Raw genomic sequence first — 17,867 nt, 5'->3', positions numbered from 1 at the left:
ATGATAGCATAGATCGGGAGTGTCTATATGACATACTACTACAATTCCAGATTCCACCTAAATTGGTTAGGCTCATAAAAACCACAATGTCAGACTCAAGATGTCAGGTCAAAATAGACGGAGAATTGTCGGAAGAATTTACAGTATCACAGGGACTTAAACAGGGGGACAGTCTGGCTCCCACTCTCTTCAACATTGTGCTCGAACATGTAATACGAAAAACACTAATAGACACTGGCTCCAATATTTGTTTCAAGAGCAGTCAAGTTGTCGGATATGCGGATGACATCAACATTGTCGGAAGATCAATTTCAGCCATTAAGGAGGTCTTCGACCCTTTAGAAACAGCGGCGCGGGAAGTAGGACTGCGAGTTAATGTTGACTAAACAAAAATGATGGTACAGAGCAGGAACCCCTCACACAGAAGAAGAAGTAGTGCACTATTTAAAGACAACTACTCATACGAAGTGGTCGACCAATTCACCTACCTGGGCTCCAGCCTGACAGAGAACAATGAGGATCCAGCAGAAATCAGAAGGAGAATCACAGCAGCCAACAAAACATACTTCTCTTTGCTGCCAGTGTTTAAGTCACGTAGTGTCCACAGAAAAACCAAAATAACCATATATAAGACCATTGTAAGAACTGTATTGGCATATGGATGTGAGGCGCTGACACTGACGGTAAAGATGGCTGAAATGCTGGATACTTTTGAAAGAAAGGTGCTGAGAAGAATATGTGGACCCGTGAAAGAGGGCGAACAGTGGCGTATCCGGCACAATATAGAATTGTACGATATATATAAGGCCCCTAGCATCTCTGCACACATGAGACTCCTCAGGCTGAGATGGGCTGGGCATGTACAGAGAATGCCGGATACACGCGTCCCAAAAAGAATTCTGACTGGTCACCCAGGTGGAAAGAGAAAAGTGGGAAGACCCAGACTGAGGTGGGAAGATGAGGTAAGAGGGGATGCAGCACAGCTTCTCCAGGTGACAAACTGGAAGTCAGCCGCTGAGGACAGGAGGAGTTGGAGGCGACTGTTGCAGGAGGCCAAAGCTCGATATGGGCTGTAGCGCCATCGAAGAAGATTTTTCATGCATAAATCAAAGCAGGCGGTTGGTGTTAAGCGGGAATTTAAACCTAATCGCCATCTGCATAAGGATTATTGTTGTTAGCGGCCCGAATCCAAGTGTAACATGACGTGGTGCATCGCCAAGGCGAAGCTTAATGCTAAATCATTATTTTGATTAATCTTTATAACGAAATAGTGTACATTATGAATACCAAAAAATATGCTTCAAATAAATTAAAGGTTTTCCTACCGTTTCGCTTGAGTAGATTACTCAATAAAAATATAAATATAAACTACTAAAAAAAATGTTTTTCAATAGAAATGTATGAACGCGTAAAGTAAACAACTTTTAAAACTTACAGTATTATAGCTAAGATTATCTGTGACAGTTTCACTTGATTAACTTTTTTGCTTTCCTATAAATTTTTTTACAAAATAAATAAAAACCAGTTTTGTGCTTTAAATCGTTGTTTCTAGACTCCGTTTGTCAAGCGATTTTAATGCCTATTACCTACAATATATGGTATACCAAGAATATACACATTTTTGGCTTGTAGCTTCCTTTTAAGCGTTTTATTTTCATAGTGAAAACATGTGTTTTTGGTTTCACGAATATTTACTAACGTGTTGACTTTGTAAACACTGCAATTCATATTTTCATGTGAATTAAAAGTATTAAAAAAACTGTTTGTAATGTTGTTTCGAGGACTACTCGCGCGTTGTCGTTTAATAATCGATTAACAAGCTTTATTTATTTGTGCATGTATACTGAAGAGTCGCAACTACCCAGAGCCGGTGGAACTATTGTATATTCATTTGGGAATGTTGTGAGGCTGCAAGAACAGGACAGGGCAGAAAAGAAGATACGGAAGGTTAAAAAGAAAAAAATAAAATTCATACATTACAAGATAGACGCAAAATAAATGATTTAACTATCTTATTTAAAATAGTAAACTCTAAATTAAACTGTTCCGAACTCCTGCAACTTAAACAAACCTACTAGAACAACAATACACAATACTCTATTCCACCGCAGTGTGCAGAAGCGCAACTACATTGCTAATGTTGAATTTGATGTTGAATCGTATTAAAAACCTATTCCAACCCTATTTTTGAACCTTTGGTTGTCTCTTTGTTAACCTTTCTGATCACTGTATCTTTTTTGTTTCTTGTATTTTTATTTCATGTATGTTTGTATTTTTTGTTTATTGTCTTATTTTTATCGTCTTTTCTATTTGTTCTAAATTACGCAACATGTCAAAATTATACCACTTAATACTATTTAAAAGCTTTACGGTTGTAAATGAATTAAATGTTTAAATATAAGTACCTAGTTATTCAGACCCGGTAATTAATAATAGTTAAGACTGATTCAGATTTGAGATTTTCGCGTCTTAACTTTTATGGTGAATAATTTTTGAGGTATTATGCCGTGTTGCGCTTCCTCCTTCTTCAGCCAACCAACGTTTCGAACATGGTTACAGAATCCATCATCAAGGCAGATCTGTAGATTGTGGTGAAATATGTGTTTATGTATGTAGAAGTGATACGCCCGTGTTACGCCCGTTAATCCGCTTGAGGCCGGTATTTTCGTACAATTCATAAAATTTCAAAAAATGTGTGTGGTTTTCAGCGTTTAGTTTTGGTGTAGCTGTAAAGTACCATAAATACCAAGACCTCTTGATTTTAGCCCAGACGTCTCTAATAATGTTAATGGGGTTATTGTAGATCTAAATTACCTACGTAATTAGACGCGAGCTGTAAAGCTGTTCGAAACGTTGGCTAAAGAAGGAGGAAGCGCAACGCGGCATAATAACTCATAAATTAATCACGATAATAGTTAAGCTATTTTTACGCAATGTTAAGATTATGAATGGATGGCTTTTACCGGGGCGATACTAAGATTATCTTGCACTGTATCCGGAATGCGATAAAAATGCTTATTTTCATTTAGTTTTTCTATGTGAAATAACCCATAAAAACAAAATGGATATACGGAGAAACGGAGAAATAAAACCAAGAAATTGATAAACAAATTAATTTGAATTATTGCATATATAATTAGCGTTAAAATCTTCCATTAACACCAGCAATTCAAAAACATATTTATTTTAACATCTTTATAAGTGCACTTTTTAACACTTTGTCGCGACAGGATTTCTGCATGAGGACATATTAACATCCAAACCACTTATTTTAATAATAAAATGCCAAGGTCAGGGAACATACACGACAGGACAAACAACGCAATAATATTTTTAGATGCATAACCCCAAAATAAAAATGAGCATCAATCATAGATCATAGCTACAAATAAGTTTATAAAATATTTAACGTATGAGTTGATTAGTCGATAATACCTTTCAATCAGATTTAAATAACGTGAACTTTCATCAATAACAGATTAATCGACAATTACTTACGAATTAAGATGAAACGAATTTCTCTACTTTCATTACATCAATCCTAAATAATTCACAGCATAAGCGATAATCCATTAACTGACCCAATAAATTAGTAGGTTCCAAAGAAACTGGAATTTAAAAATCTAATTGATGTTAATTAATTATTAGAATAGCATTACTTTTGAAAATCTTATTTACAGAAAACTCTAATTCATAAAGCTTTCAGAGAAACAAAAATATTTAAAAATAAAAAAAAGTAAACGTTTTATATTTTATTATTATCGTTAAGAGTTCTTTGATCACTGAATCGTAAAAAAAATCTCCTCAATTAACCAGAAATATTATTTACTCAATATTGAATTGATTATTACGTTTATTTTGGAGAAAAATTGCCGTTTCTAAGTAATAATAAATTTCCGAGATAAAATATGTATTTAGTTGACAACTATCGGGAAAATCAAGTTTGACATTTCGACCACTTCAAAGGCGGGATAAAACTTTTAAAACTGTTCACGTTTCGAAGGTACCTTCAGCGCGCTGTCGGTTGATAAAGGTTCACTTTTATACGAAACTATTCGCTTTGACCGAGGTCCGAAGAGACATTTAATTATGTCAGCCTCGCCTTTTCAATTTCTCCGTCAAACGCAGACAAAAAAATCTTACAAATGTTCTACTATTTTTAAAATCAGTAGCGTAGAGAATAATTTCCAAACCCGCTTAAATAATAGAAATTCGATTAGTTTGATCTATTGTGGGATTGTCATATATTTCATTATCCAAATATAGAGGCGTAATGATACGTAACCCACGACCAGCATGATATGTGTTTTGTAATACATATTTTCGTTAAAGATAAGATGTTCTATGAAATGAATAATATTCCTACATACCTTAAACTTTAGTTTTCTACCGCATTCCACTGTGTAATTAATTGCTCTAAACAAACAACTCGTAAAAAAGTTTTTACTACCCGTTTTCAATTTTCAACCTAGTTGCGCCACATCTCGGGCGTCTAGAAGCCAATTTCAAAGATTTTTTTTATTTTTATTTTAACTGAGGATTAAACCTTCCTCCCTACAGATTGATGTCAACCGCGCTAACAACTGCCCCAAATCCAGAGTTGGTGGGACCGACATTTATGTCGTATATTAACTTCTGTAATGTCAACCAGTTTCAGAAAAATGCGTATATGTACGGGTGTGATTGCCACCAAAATAATGCATGATAGAATGCATTATCATAGACAACAAGTCTATCTGCCGAGTTTCAGCACGATCGGGTGTCGGTAAGTGGGTTAATTTCCACATCCAAAAATTTTATTCCACGATCTGAATAGCGAGACATTAACTTAAGAGTATGGGAATATAAATTATATATCTTTAACGGTAACCGAATAAATCATCACAATGATAATTCATCACATCTTTAAAAAGTTATATAAAGTCATGGAAAGTGATGAAACAAAAACTTTATTAACCTTAGGTTAGGTTGAAAAAAAAATTGTTGATCGTTTCTAATGACTTTATATCACTTTCTAAAAGTGTGTTGAATTGTCACTGTGTTGAGTTATCATGGAACCAACTTTAACTCAACCCTTCGAAAAAACAAATCTTAACTTTTTAATAATTTTCTGCAGAGCACGAGTAAGAAGCTCCATATTTTACTCAATCGGTTCAATTTTTTACGTTTTTTACATGTAGGAAATATATGTTCTTTATTTCCATTCTACGTTTTACGTAACAATCAGAGAAATTTCTCGTAATAACAGCATGTAAATGTCAGCTAGTTTCCGTAAAGACATTAATAAATCAAAGACAAATAAAGCTTTCAGGGTAATTTAATTAATTTTAGGGGGTAACGATTCAGGTCCAGCAGAACATATCCGCACTTGACGGGGGCGTATTAAGGCGGAAGGTGCTCCAATCCCAAGACACAAAACCTCGAAACCCTTTGACGGAGCGTTCCCATTTATAACATAAATGGCAAGCACCATCGCCAATTCTGCGTGAAAATCTCACAGATTACGCGCAGAAAAGAAAATATCGCAAGCCAGGAAAGGCCCATTTATTTCGCGTCCGTACAATCCGGATATAAACGCAGTAGAACTGGTTGGAAAACTAGGGCAATAAGGAATTCCACTTCTATTTATATTATTTTTTTATAAAATTCACCGTCTAACCTTACTGCTAGCTTTTTTTAATAGGCCCTGCACACGATCCGACTTATAGAAGGTAAAATGTTGAACCGCCAACCGAATTCTTAGCCCCCCACACGATTTTAGGGGATCAACTGCCGGCGGGCCAACTATCGGCGATCCAACTGTCGGGGGATAAACTGTCGTGGAATCATATTAAATACTTTCATTAATCCATTTACAGTACAATCTTTTCATTCTGACAGTCTTAATATCTAGGAAGATAATTATATGAAAAAAGTCTAAGACTACTTAAAGAGGAATTAAATACATCCACTGTTTCAGAAATTTCATTCAACAGCACTATTCCATGTGTCGGGTTTCTCTTAAATCGAATCGTGTGGAGGGACTTTAATAACCCGACATGGATATGTTATCGAATAAAGAAAAAAAATCCTTAGCTATAAAATGTTAATATTTTATAATATCTAGTGTATATATATTTTAAAACTACTATAGTAATATTCCATTACCTACGTACCAAAATTTTAACTTCACAACGTTGAGATATAACCCAAAAAAACTGCAAGACTTTTAGCTGACTTAACATAGGACATTAAAGGGTTTTCGTTGAACATTTTAAAATCTTTATAGTAAAAATTGTTTTGTGGTCCCGAAAAAATTATTTTAGGAAGCCTAAAATCGTTGCAGCGTCTCGTGGGATAGTCACGAACTATTAATTAACAGTTTTTAACATATAATCTGGTAACATTTTATTTTTTAACTTATATTAATAAATACTAGGTAATTATAGACTAAATGTTGCACACACTTATCCCAGTATATACTACAGCACAGTGCCTCTGTTCTGAAGTATTAAAAATGTTGATTATGTTAAAATTTTGTTTTATTGATCAGAAAAATTACACTTGTGCAGTAACTAAGAGTAATGTGGATAGTAGTAATAATAATAATAAATAACTAGGACATGTGCTTTATATGTAAAAAATAATTTTTGATTTTTGAACTCACCAATATTATTTTAGTCACCTAGATATCTTATATAATATAATTTTGTGTATTTATCTTTTTCTTTTAAAATGTAATTGTTATTTCTTGTATTTTTTAATATTTTCCTACTAGATGTATGAAAAAATTTTGCATACATCTAAATAAAAAATTCAAAAACAAAAACAAAAAACAAAACAAAAACTCAGGTCGGATGCTACAGTGTGTTGTACACCAATTTTTTGCATTAGACCTAAACACTTCATTTTTCCTTCATCCTACTTAAAAAGGGAACCTCTTTTGCAACTTTAATATTTCAAAGTTATAATTTTTTACCGGTTACAATTACCGTAATATATAAGTATTTAAATTCATCCTTATTCGATATTTTGATTCTCTATGTTTAGGGTAATAAGTAATAAGTTAATTTAGCTTTTTTACCTAACAACATGAAATTACATTTTGTTACATTTAATTTCAGTTTATTTATATTTAACGCGGGTAAAGCAGTCAGTGAGGTTCACGTTATCAAATGATTGCGTTGAATGAAAGGAAAAATAAATTACAATAACGAGATGCACGGACACGGGACGAAAAACGCAAAGCAAATTAGATGCACACAAGGAAGAATTCAAGCACCCAGAAATCTTTGATGTACCAGGTCGTCAAACCTGACAACAAAATCCAAAATGAAATTATTTAGATGAAAAATATGATTCATTTTAAAGAGGAATTAAGAAAGTATGTCCACCTCAAATATTTAAGTTTTTTTTTAATATCTTTAAATTTATTTTTTTAAAGATATATTATGTTTGCCAACTAATGTTAAAACCTTTCAGATGTTTAATGAAGTTCACTTTATGTTGGGTTCTGCAAGTCGTATCGTGTGGAGGCCCCCCTCACTATTGTCATAGTACCTAACATAAAATATATGAATATTTTTAGTAGATTTTTTTTACTTACAAAAAAAGGGCTAAATTTAAAATACCAGGTGGTTCCAAGGGGATTTATATCAGATTACACCACAATGTTCACGTGGTTGTCCCGGCCGGTAAGGCGTGACATCACAGTAGGTTCAGAGCGTTTTGAGTTGCTGCTATTTGAGCGTTTTGAGTTGCTGCTATTTGAGCATTTTAAAAATTCGATTTATTAACTGCACAAATACCATATACAATAAATATTATGCAATTCAGAATTAACGGGGATATACCTTGTAAATATATATTTTAGAAATATTTGTTTTTCAGATAACACGCAGGAAAGAAAATATCGCAAGTATTTATTTATGGTGAGGAAAGGCTACTTTAATCTCTATTGTTTTATATCTTTTTTTATCCTGTATACTTATCTATGTAAAAATATATGTTTTCAAATATTAAATAAATATTAAAATTTATCATAATTTCAAACCGGATATAAACGCAGCAGCACCGGATGGAAAACTGCGGAAATTTAGTAGAAAAGTTTTCAAATGAATACAGTGCCCGGAGAATTGTAAGGGGAAAGGGAAGGTGACAATGGGTGCGGGGCGGGTCGGACCGCAGCCTGAATCAACCCCGCATCTATCCCGGGGACATTTATTGAGGCGCTTCTTTGTGTCCGCTACATTGAACAAACGTCCACGAGATGCGGAACGGATAGGCGGAAAAATACACTCCCAGTGTTTACTGTCCGGCTCCGACTCACAACCTGCTTTCACAGAGGTGGGCCTTTATACGATTATTAGAAGTCGTTTGCGAGGAGAGGGACGGGATTATGGGTGAAAACCACGACGCAAAATCATTATTAACAAAGGAGCATTGTAGAATTCCGACCAACTTCGTGGCAGAGTTGTAAGCTTGTATACTCAAAGGTTTGCAAATCGGGAATGTTGGAGTTTTCAAATTAATATTTAATATAATTTTGCGTAGGGTAAGGAGTACAATGGTTGGCACTTTATGGTAAACTTCCAACTTGTTCCCCGATTTTGTGTTATCATTGCAAGTTTTTTAAAATATATTTATTACAGTTGACTTGTTCAACAATTGAGTGCACATTTTCAATGTTGCCTGTCTTTAATTTTGCTTGCGTTTCTCACTATAGTGAATCAAATCGCAAACATATAAAAAGTACAATCATTGGCACCCACAATACATTAATTGGCATTGCAAGAAGTATAATCATTGGCACTTTGTGTTATATATTATTTTTGTAAAGAAAACATTTTTTTTCAGTAAACTTTATTGAAAGAGGATACAATTCACAAAGAGGATACATTTTACTAAAAAATTATATTTTTCAAATATTAAAAAAAACTGCGGTAGTTGAGTATTACGTACTTCTTTTAAGAAATTTCAATCTTCTTTTAGCAAAGCTTCAATAATTTCGCTTTCCGAAAGATTTTTCGTGTCATCTGGTAAGACTTTGAATATTATTGTCATTTCCGGAAACGGGTTTTTTAACTATAATTTTAAATGGTTTTTTGAGTGTCACGCATGAAATGATTTTTATTTTAGGTTCAACAGATTTATGTACGCTTGCACTGTTGGTTTGGAAAATATTATTCCATGTTGATGGTTCATTTTCCTTTCCTATTGATTTTTCCTTTTCAAGAAGAGTAATTATTTGTAATTTTGTAGGTTTTTGCACGAGGTAACAAGAAGTTTTGGAATGAAATTGTGTTGAAGTCGAACCATTCTTGTTTATCTTTGGTGGAAGAGTATCTTCAAAATTCAAACATTCATTTGGCTTTTAAACGGGCAAATTTTCAATCGCAGTATTATTATTCTTTTTTTGCGATATTTTTCTTGATTTTTTAATCCGTTAAATATACGTTTTGGATCATTTAATATTTCAGTTAAATCGTTTTCATGTAAGTAGTCGTAGATTTGTTGAAACCAGCGTCTTATGTTTGTTTCTGAAACAACCGAGCTCGCTGAAGTTACTGCCTCAACAGTTCGGGTACAAATTTCAGAATGTCTCCGTAAAAATAATTTATACCATCCTTCCCCAGGGTTGTTGTTAATAAATGCATTTGGTCGAGGATTTTTACTGAGAAAATATCGCACGCTCTTCAGAATAACTTATTTTCTTCGTGGGAAACCTTTCTGACTGCTTGTACTAATCCACCGAACGAGGATAGACTCTTCTTCTTCTGTTAAAACTGTTGCTGGTCCGGGTCTTGTCTTAACATATTTTTCACTTAATCTAAATTGAATAGTAGACCGTGGAATGTTGAATTGTTTGGAAGCGGCTTTTTTTGACATACCACTTTTCACAGCATCTAAAGCCTTCTGAATGTCGTTCTCCTTGTATTTTTTGAAATACTTTAAATCAGCAGGAACTTTAGGCATTTTAATTTGATATCTGTAAAAAACACAAACAAAACTAACTTTAATAAATAATTTTAAATCAATTAATGGTGTAAACTTTAGAGTGTGTATCATTGGCAGTGTAAATATTGGCACCCCTATCAGTATAGTGATTGTCATGTGCAGGTTATAGTGATTGTCACTGCTAATAATAATACTTTAATTAAACAAATGTATGTTCTAAATTTTACTGCTGAATTTAAGCAAAACTACATATCAATTGTCTAAAAAAACACAATTTATCAATTATTATATGAAAGTACAGTGATTGACATGCATGCCAATGAATAGACCTCCATACAAATGTAACACACAATCATTGGCACCTGGCAATTATCTTATCCAGGCGCTTAAACTAAATAAGGATGGCAAAGAAACTCACCTTTGGCCTTTATTTACAACACAACACTCTAAAATATATCAATATCTTGTAAAAACTTGAAATAATTATCAATATAATGGAAGACTTACCTTATGAAAACAATAAGAAATTTTGATAAAACGCGATGAGCACTACCCGCGTCCACGGATCAGTTGACAGTTGAAAAATTGTGCCCTATGTATGAAATAAATTATGCCCATCTAAAAATAGGATAGTGTGGGAACACAATACGTCTAAAATTAGAATATATTTCTCGCCGTAGCCACTAATATTACTGTTTCAATTCAGGAGTGCCAATCAATGGGGGGGTGCCAGAGATAGTACCGTTTACCCTATTTGTGCGTAGTTCCAGAATGGAAGATACATTCGGTATCGACACTGAAAGACCACCATTCTAAATTAAAATGTTGCTAAAAATGGCTTTAGCTACTCTAAGAGATCTGAATAGTCAGGGATGTAATTACCACACCACCACTAGCTGTTACTCCCCAACTACCCTTAGCCTCACAAAATGGGGAAACAATGGTACCAGTGGCTCCGGGCAATTGGAAAATGTGTGTGATGACATTTAAAAACAAAAGATAACGTTAATTATCTGAGTACCTATAAAACCTCTGAAATTCCAATTAAAACAACGTCCTTTTGTTTGTTTACCAATTCGAGTTTCGTTATTCCAAAAGATACGTTTTGACGAGCACAGAGACTACAAAAGTAATTTATTTTGAAAATCCATTAACGGCTGTCAAATTCAATAAAAGACCATCAGAGCGGCGACTAGCGACAGACCGCGCGCCCATTACCGGAGGCTCCCAAAGGCGATTGGGAAAAGGGCCCGGACAAATCAAATCCAAAAATAATTGACACGTAGAGGATTTCAGATTGTCCCTGGGGGGTTTCACGCCACCGGCGCGGCCAGCGGACGGCCAGCGTGCAGCCAGCGCACGGCCAGTGTGCGGTCGGCAAGCGGTCGGCGTGCGGTCAAACACATAAGCCTAGAACACTAAAGCCTGGGACGCTAAAGCCTATTGGGTCCGAGGGGGATTCACTCGCGTGGGCGCCTCGACCGCCCCATGAATCACTTCATTGTCACAAACACACATTCATTATGTAATAGATTAATTATAAAGGCACAAACTCGTTTTGATTTTGATTGGATTTGAAGATGCCTAGTTTGATGGTCGTAAGCACCTAAAATTAAATTAAAATATTCTTATTTGTTAAGAAAGAGTTTGAACACGCGGTTTTACTTAATTTTATTATTTCTAACATCTCAAAGCTAAAAACAAATTCCTTATAATCAAGTCTTCACGGTTTGTCTCTCTCAATAATATTATATCATATAAGATATAAAATATTATATATTATGCCAAAACTCCATAGATCATGATGTAGATGACATGTATAGCTAGCTGAAAGTCGAAAAATGTCTGTTTTATTATAAAGACAAAGAAAAATACCAGTAATATAATTACTTTATAATTAATTTTTACAAAAAAAAACACTGAACAATTTAATGTTTGTAGTTTCCAGCACAATCAAAATATCGTTTGGGTCCGAAATGAGGAGAAAGATAGGTTGAAATGAGCTCTAAAGCTCTAAAATAAAGATATAAAATATTATATCTTATGCCAAAACTCCATAGATCATGTTGTAGATGAGATGTATAGCTGAAAGTCGTGCAAATTTGTCAAGGTTCGAAAAAAAATTGCTGCCACAGAAAAAATGTCTGTTTTATTATTAAGACAAAGAAAAATACCAGTAAAATGATTACTTTAAAATTAATTTTTACAAAAAAAAACACTGAACAATTTAATGTTTGTAGTTTCCAGCACAATCAAAATATCGTTTGGGTCCGAAATGAGAAGAAACATAGGTTGAAATGAGCTCTAAAGCTCTAAAATAAAGATATAAAATATTATATCTTATGCCAAAACTCCATAGATCATGTTGTAGATGAGATGTATAGCTGAAAGTCGTGCAAATTTGTCAAGGTTCGAAAAAAAATTGCTGCCACAGAAAAAATGTCTGTTTTATTATTAAGACAAAGAAAAATACCAGTAAAATGATTACTTTATAATTAATTTTTACAAAAAAAACACTGAACAATTTAATGTTTGTAGTTTCCAGCACAATCAAAATATCGTTTGGGTCCGAAATGAGGAGAAACATAGGTTGAAATGAGGTCTAAAGCTCGGCAATGGAAACATTGCAAAGCCCAAAGACAATTAAAAGGCATTAAGTACGACACGACATGGATAATTTAAAAACGGGCATACTTTTGTACGCAATGGGGAGAAATACGGACGACTAAAAATGATTAAATGCGGACCTATCTCAAAGTCAAACGAGAGGTTCGCCTGTCACTGGGGAAAACACAAATCAAAATGTAGTTATTCGGAAATTATGAAAGCTAAAAGTTTTGATATTTGCGTTGAACTATAAAAAAACTGACAACGCTTCAACCATTCAAATTTGGGACATTAAAAATTGTTTCCAGTTCTCATTATTGTGATGCTCTTTCCTAGCAAAAGTTAGCTATCATCGGACTATCCAGCTTCACCCAGTAATCTGCAGTCCGGAACAACTCAGCCGAACTGCAATCTCGTGAATCAAGAATGTTTAGAAGTTGTGAGGTCTTTTTCTACTACGCTTTTCACCAATCCTTACCTGAATTATCTTGTATTTATCGCTTATTATTGGTGTTTCCAAGGCATTGAAGTTTTCTTCCTATTATGGTCAACACAAATTCTAAACTCTTTCTCTCTTTAACCGATGGATGAATAACTTCTAATCTAGTAACCCTACTTGTCACTAGTATTTTGAGGATGTTCCTATATGCATTTCAACGGCTTTTTCCGTGTCAGTGCTTGGTTTAGTGTCAAGGTTTCCATGCCAAACAGAAGAGAAGAGACAGCATAACAAGTAACCATTCTGATTCTTAATTTTTATATTAATTATAATTATCTATTGTATAAAGTGAGGAAACGATCAATTGTATTCATGGAGAGTTGTTGACGGGTCAACAGTAGTTGGCGAATGGTGCTAATGTATGCTGATTGGAAAAGAGACGCTTGAGAAGAAGCAAGGCGTGGGAGGAACAGGATGTTTTTGAATGTGAGACGTAGCACGGGTCAGTTCATTGCGCTAATAATATTGAGCTCAAATTGCAAGCGGAGACGTGACTTGGAGATAGACAGTGGCCGACAAATTGCAGAATACGAATAAGTGAATAAAGATAAATATTCGGATAATTTTGATATTAATGCAATTTTAGAGAAGTAACCTCGGGGGCGAGTACAATAAATTATATGGGCGAACACGGTGATTGGCGCTGTTTTCTGTAACAGGAGCGGAATTCTCGCTCTTGTAGGATAAGGCATCCAGACGACTTTTTACTCAGACGAAAGTTGTACAGATAAATTATTTTTTTCCCTTCTTAAATAAGTTTAAAAATACCACCACAATAACTAATCTTGAGTCCAGTGGCAGACTTCCGATGTAAAAAAGGTCAATATAATTTACTGTGAATCCCACAATAGAGTTGTTAGGATTCTATTTATCTTGCAAAGCCTGGAAAATATTATACAGAATCAGACATAGCCACTTTATGTCCATGATCCACCTCAAAGATATGGATGAAATATCCACCCCATATTGTGTGAATGAAGACACTTAACCACGGAGTAGATTGTTGAACAGTGTCCCCTAAAGAATGACAAAAATAAACATTTAGATATATTGAATTCAATCCGCTTACTTTTACTACAGTCAAAATATGTTTCTATCTATGTTTGAATGGAATCATAAGCAGCCTTTTAAAGTTTGGTATTCTCTGAACAGTTTAAAGTAATCATCAAAGAGAAGATACGAATGCAGAATAACCTTTGAAATATTTGAAATACCGTTTGTAAATAATGTGTAAAAAGGAATGAACCTAAATTAAAGCTATCGGGTATTCCAGATGTCAATATTCCATGTCAGACAAATTGTTTCCTGTCCTCTACCTGTTCCCCAGAGACACATCGACGCTGCATGACGAGACGCCGGATACTATGAATAATATTTGGATGGTTTTTAAAATTTGCAAAATTACCTCAAGGGCGCTGTACAAAAATAGAATAAATTTCTACAGTGATCTATGTTATTACTAAATATACATGTAGATAATATATACAGTATACAGTACAATGCTTACTTAAATGTGGTTGAAGTAGATGAAATATCTAATAATCCAATATAATATCCAGAGCGGGTTCAAATCCCGGCGGACGCAAATAAATTTTATTATTATATATAATATATTTGCGGCACGTTTCAGAGTGGTAGATACTCTTAGTATCGCCCCGGTGAAAACCACCATTCAGAATTGAAACATTGCTTGAAATGGTATCGTTTGTGTCTGGTGACCAGATCAATAGAGAGGTACTTCCCCTCCTTTCTCTCCCCCATCACCTCCCCTTTCCCGCTACCTTCATCCCCGCAACTACCCCAATCGGGGATGTAATAGTGTCACTGGTTCCAGATGGTTGGGAGCAGTTAGGACTCTCGGTGTGTGCGGTTTCACACAAAAAATAAAAAATAAACACACATGAACAACCCCATATAGAAATAATTTGAAATTACCCATAGATAATAGGAACAAAGAGATACATGGATGCGTGCTGATTATCGCCGAGGTACGACCAAACTGCACGAACTATCAATGCGGTACCGATAAAAGTTATGTGTTCTGTGTGTAGATAGAAACAAAGGGGCGCGGCAGTAGATAATAGATGCGATTTGGAGTAGGACATGAAACATGTTATAAAACTAAAATTTGCACTAATGTAAATGGTAAATGGCCCATCTCCCTTCAGTGTTATTACCTGAGTCTGGGTGACGGAGTCCCCTGGCCACGTAAGCCAACAACAGCGGCACGTAGCGCGTGTCTGAACGCCTGGCGGGCGGGCGAGCGGCGGCGGCAGCGGCGGGCGGGGGCGGCGGTGCCGACGCCAGGAAGCCGCGCTGCAGCTCCCAGCCCACCTCGCTGATAATGCTGGCAGCGCGAAAATAGGGCGTCACCTCGCGCAGGTATTTCACTGGAAAAATATTCAATATAAAAATAAGTCTGATAAAAACTGGAAAATGGATATGAATTAGTAATAAACTCCACAAACGTCATCTTTGGGATATCGTGTGAGGATTTTTTTTGGGTAAATCAAGGATTAAGTTAGGAGTATAGGAGTTGTAGGAGTGAGGAAAATAAGTTAGCAATTTCCACACCCAAACTGTTTAACACAATGTCTAACGTGTATAAATAAATGCTGGGACCGTTTTGGAATCAGCGTCATTTTGTATGTTGCCAAAAACAAAACCAATTTGTGTTGGCCAGGGTCAACCAGGGTTAATCATCCACTTCGAAATTAAGGCGTCGCTATACGAATTTAATAAATTTCAATTATAACAATAATTATTAGCCTTTAAAATAAAATCGACGTTGTAGTATGCCTTCGATCGATTAAATATAAAACTTTATAGGCAGTAGGTCTGGGTAACACCATTTAAAACTTGTCCCCGGCAAACCAACCGGGGAGGTATTTTTTAACGCTACGGGAGTATTTTTCCGGCTCTTTTAAGTGGATTCAATCACCATTGACAGCGCCACGTGGATCAAAAAAACGACGGCCGGAAAATGACAAGTTAATTCCTTGCATTTAAGCGTCACATCGCTCTAAAGGTACTCGTATAAAAAACTCTGTCACACGGTAAATTATTTTTTTCAGTTTAGCAACATTTTCCGTTTTCCGTTTTCCGGTGACGTTATTAATTCGATTCGATTTATTATTGGCAGTTTTATTCGCGGCATTATTCATGGGCGACGGTTGTTGGTCTGACAACTGACTTTTTACCTAAAAACCTTGCCTACAAAATGTCAGAATTTGTTCATGAATCTGAGAACGTATTAGACTGTTGTGATTTATGATTACCCAAATATTACTAACCAAATTCGCCCATTGATGTATTTTTTCTCTGTATACATTCATTTACTAAATTTATACAATTTTGTTTTACAGAGGAATTTAAAAAAATAGATAGAAAAACATTATGACAGTCAAAAAGATATTTTATAGCTTAATTGATAAAAATTGAAATGACGCTGAAATCTGAATCTTTTAGTTGCTCCATAAATTCCAGACAGAAAAAGGCTCCAAAGGTTTTGCTGATTTAGCATACAGATTTTCTATTATTGCCAATTTATTAAGAATCCGGTCAAATTATTTGGATTCCTGTTAAAAACGGAACTGCAAGTTTTTAACGAATGAATTGACAGTTTTCCTAACAAACTGTTGGTAAAATACGAAAATTTTACTAGGACGTTAGACCACGTGTTAAAAAAAATCGAATATTGTAGCATTTCGTCATTATATTTATCAGGAAAAGCACAGCTGCAAGAACACGTGATCCAATATATCCTAAATGGACTAATATTTTACTAAGAAATGGATTGCAATCACGTTTAACAGTATTTTAATAAATCAGCCGTATTCATTTTTCTCCGTGTTTTACTAGAAACATCATATCTAACTGGAATTAGTTGTAATTCCTGCGCTAACCCATATCACATTTATTTAATATGAGATAATTAACAAACACCCATCGTAAAAGCCAGATGATTAATTAGCTTACGTCTTGCTTCTTAGCAGTTAGGATCTGGGGGAAGAACATTCACAAAGTCATTTCAATTTAATTGGGAGTCTGAATGCTATGCAGTTTTCAGTATATGGGTATTGCCACCGCAACATGGATGTGTGCAAGATTACATTATGAGCGCAAGACTACTTGGCGAAGAGTAAAGTTGGGGTCAAAGGGGCCAGGTCTCGGCAAATGGACGGTAATTGGAGCAAGTACTGGGACGTGTGAATGTGCACTAACGATTCAAGAAATAGAAGTGTAATCGCTATCTGGAATTGCCATTAAGCTCGGGATTAAATAAAACAGTTTCAACAGTCGCCAGTACCTAACCAAGCTGGGCGAACCATTTAGAAATGGTGCTATTTGAACAGATTAATTATTGTTAGTGTAACTGTGACTAAATAAAATAAGTGTAGTGTATGTTAGTTTGGAAGAGTGAGATAGGTGACGCAAGAATGAGAGAGCGAATGTGTGTGCACAAGTTCTTATAAACGGCCATTGCTAATTTGGGGTTACGAGTAGATCGGGTGAATGTCGTTTGTTAAGTTAACAACATTGTGTAAAGAGTTCAGTTACAAACGTAATATGTTATAAATCTGAGATGAACTACCTAATTACTTTCCCTTTTATATACAGGATATCAGTTAATGGTATACAAAACTTTGATTGAAATGGAAGATGGCGTGAGCTACCTCTTTTTTTAACTTAGATATTTCTTTTGAGATAAATGGGATATTGCGGGGTTGGGATATCTACAAATGTACACTTAAATTAAATTGTGATATTTATAAAAATAAACCTACGATCCGAGATATAAGCTCGGAACAAGTCCACCAATTAA

At 34.9% G+C, this 17,867-nt stretch overlaps 1 protein-coding gene across 1 annotated transcript in view; it reads right to left on the bottom strand.

The window, feature by feature from the left end:
- The window catches only part of Syn1 (Syntrophin-like 1), a 157,145-nt gene that overhangs the window by 120,547 nt on the left and 18,731 nt on the right, over nt 1-17,867 (bottom strand). The window contains exon 2 of the mRNA XM_089635614.1: nt 15,220-15,432. Coding sequence (XP_089491740.1) covers nt 15,220-15,432 — 213 coding nt within the window. The remainder of the gene's footprint in view (nt 1-15,219; nt 15,433-17,867) is intronic.

This window comes from Hesperophylax consimilis, chromosome 9 (genome assembly GCF_061612785.1).
Source record: "Hesperophylax consimilis isolate HC1 chromosome 9, BYU_Hcon_1.0, whole genome shotgun sequence".
In the NCBI taxonomy this organism is placed as follows: domain Eukaryota; kingdom Metazoa; phylum Arthropoda; class Insecta; order Trichoptera; family Limnephilidae; genus Hesperophylax; species Hesperophylax consimilis.
The sequence above is the reverse complement of the archived record's forward strand: the minus strand, read 5'-3'. Positions and strand labels throughout refer to the sequence as shown.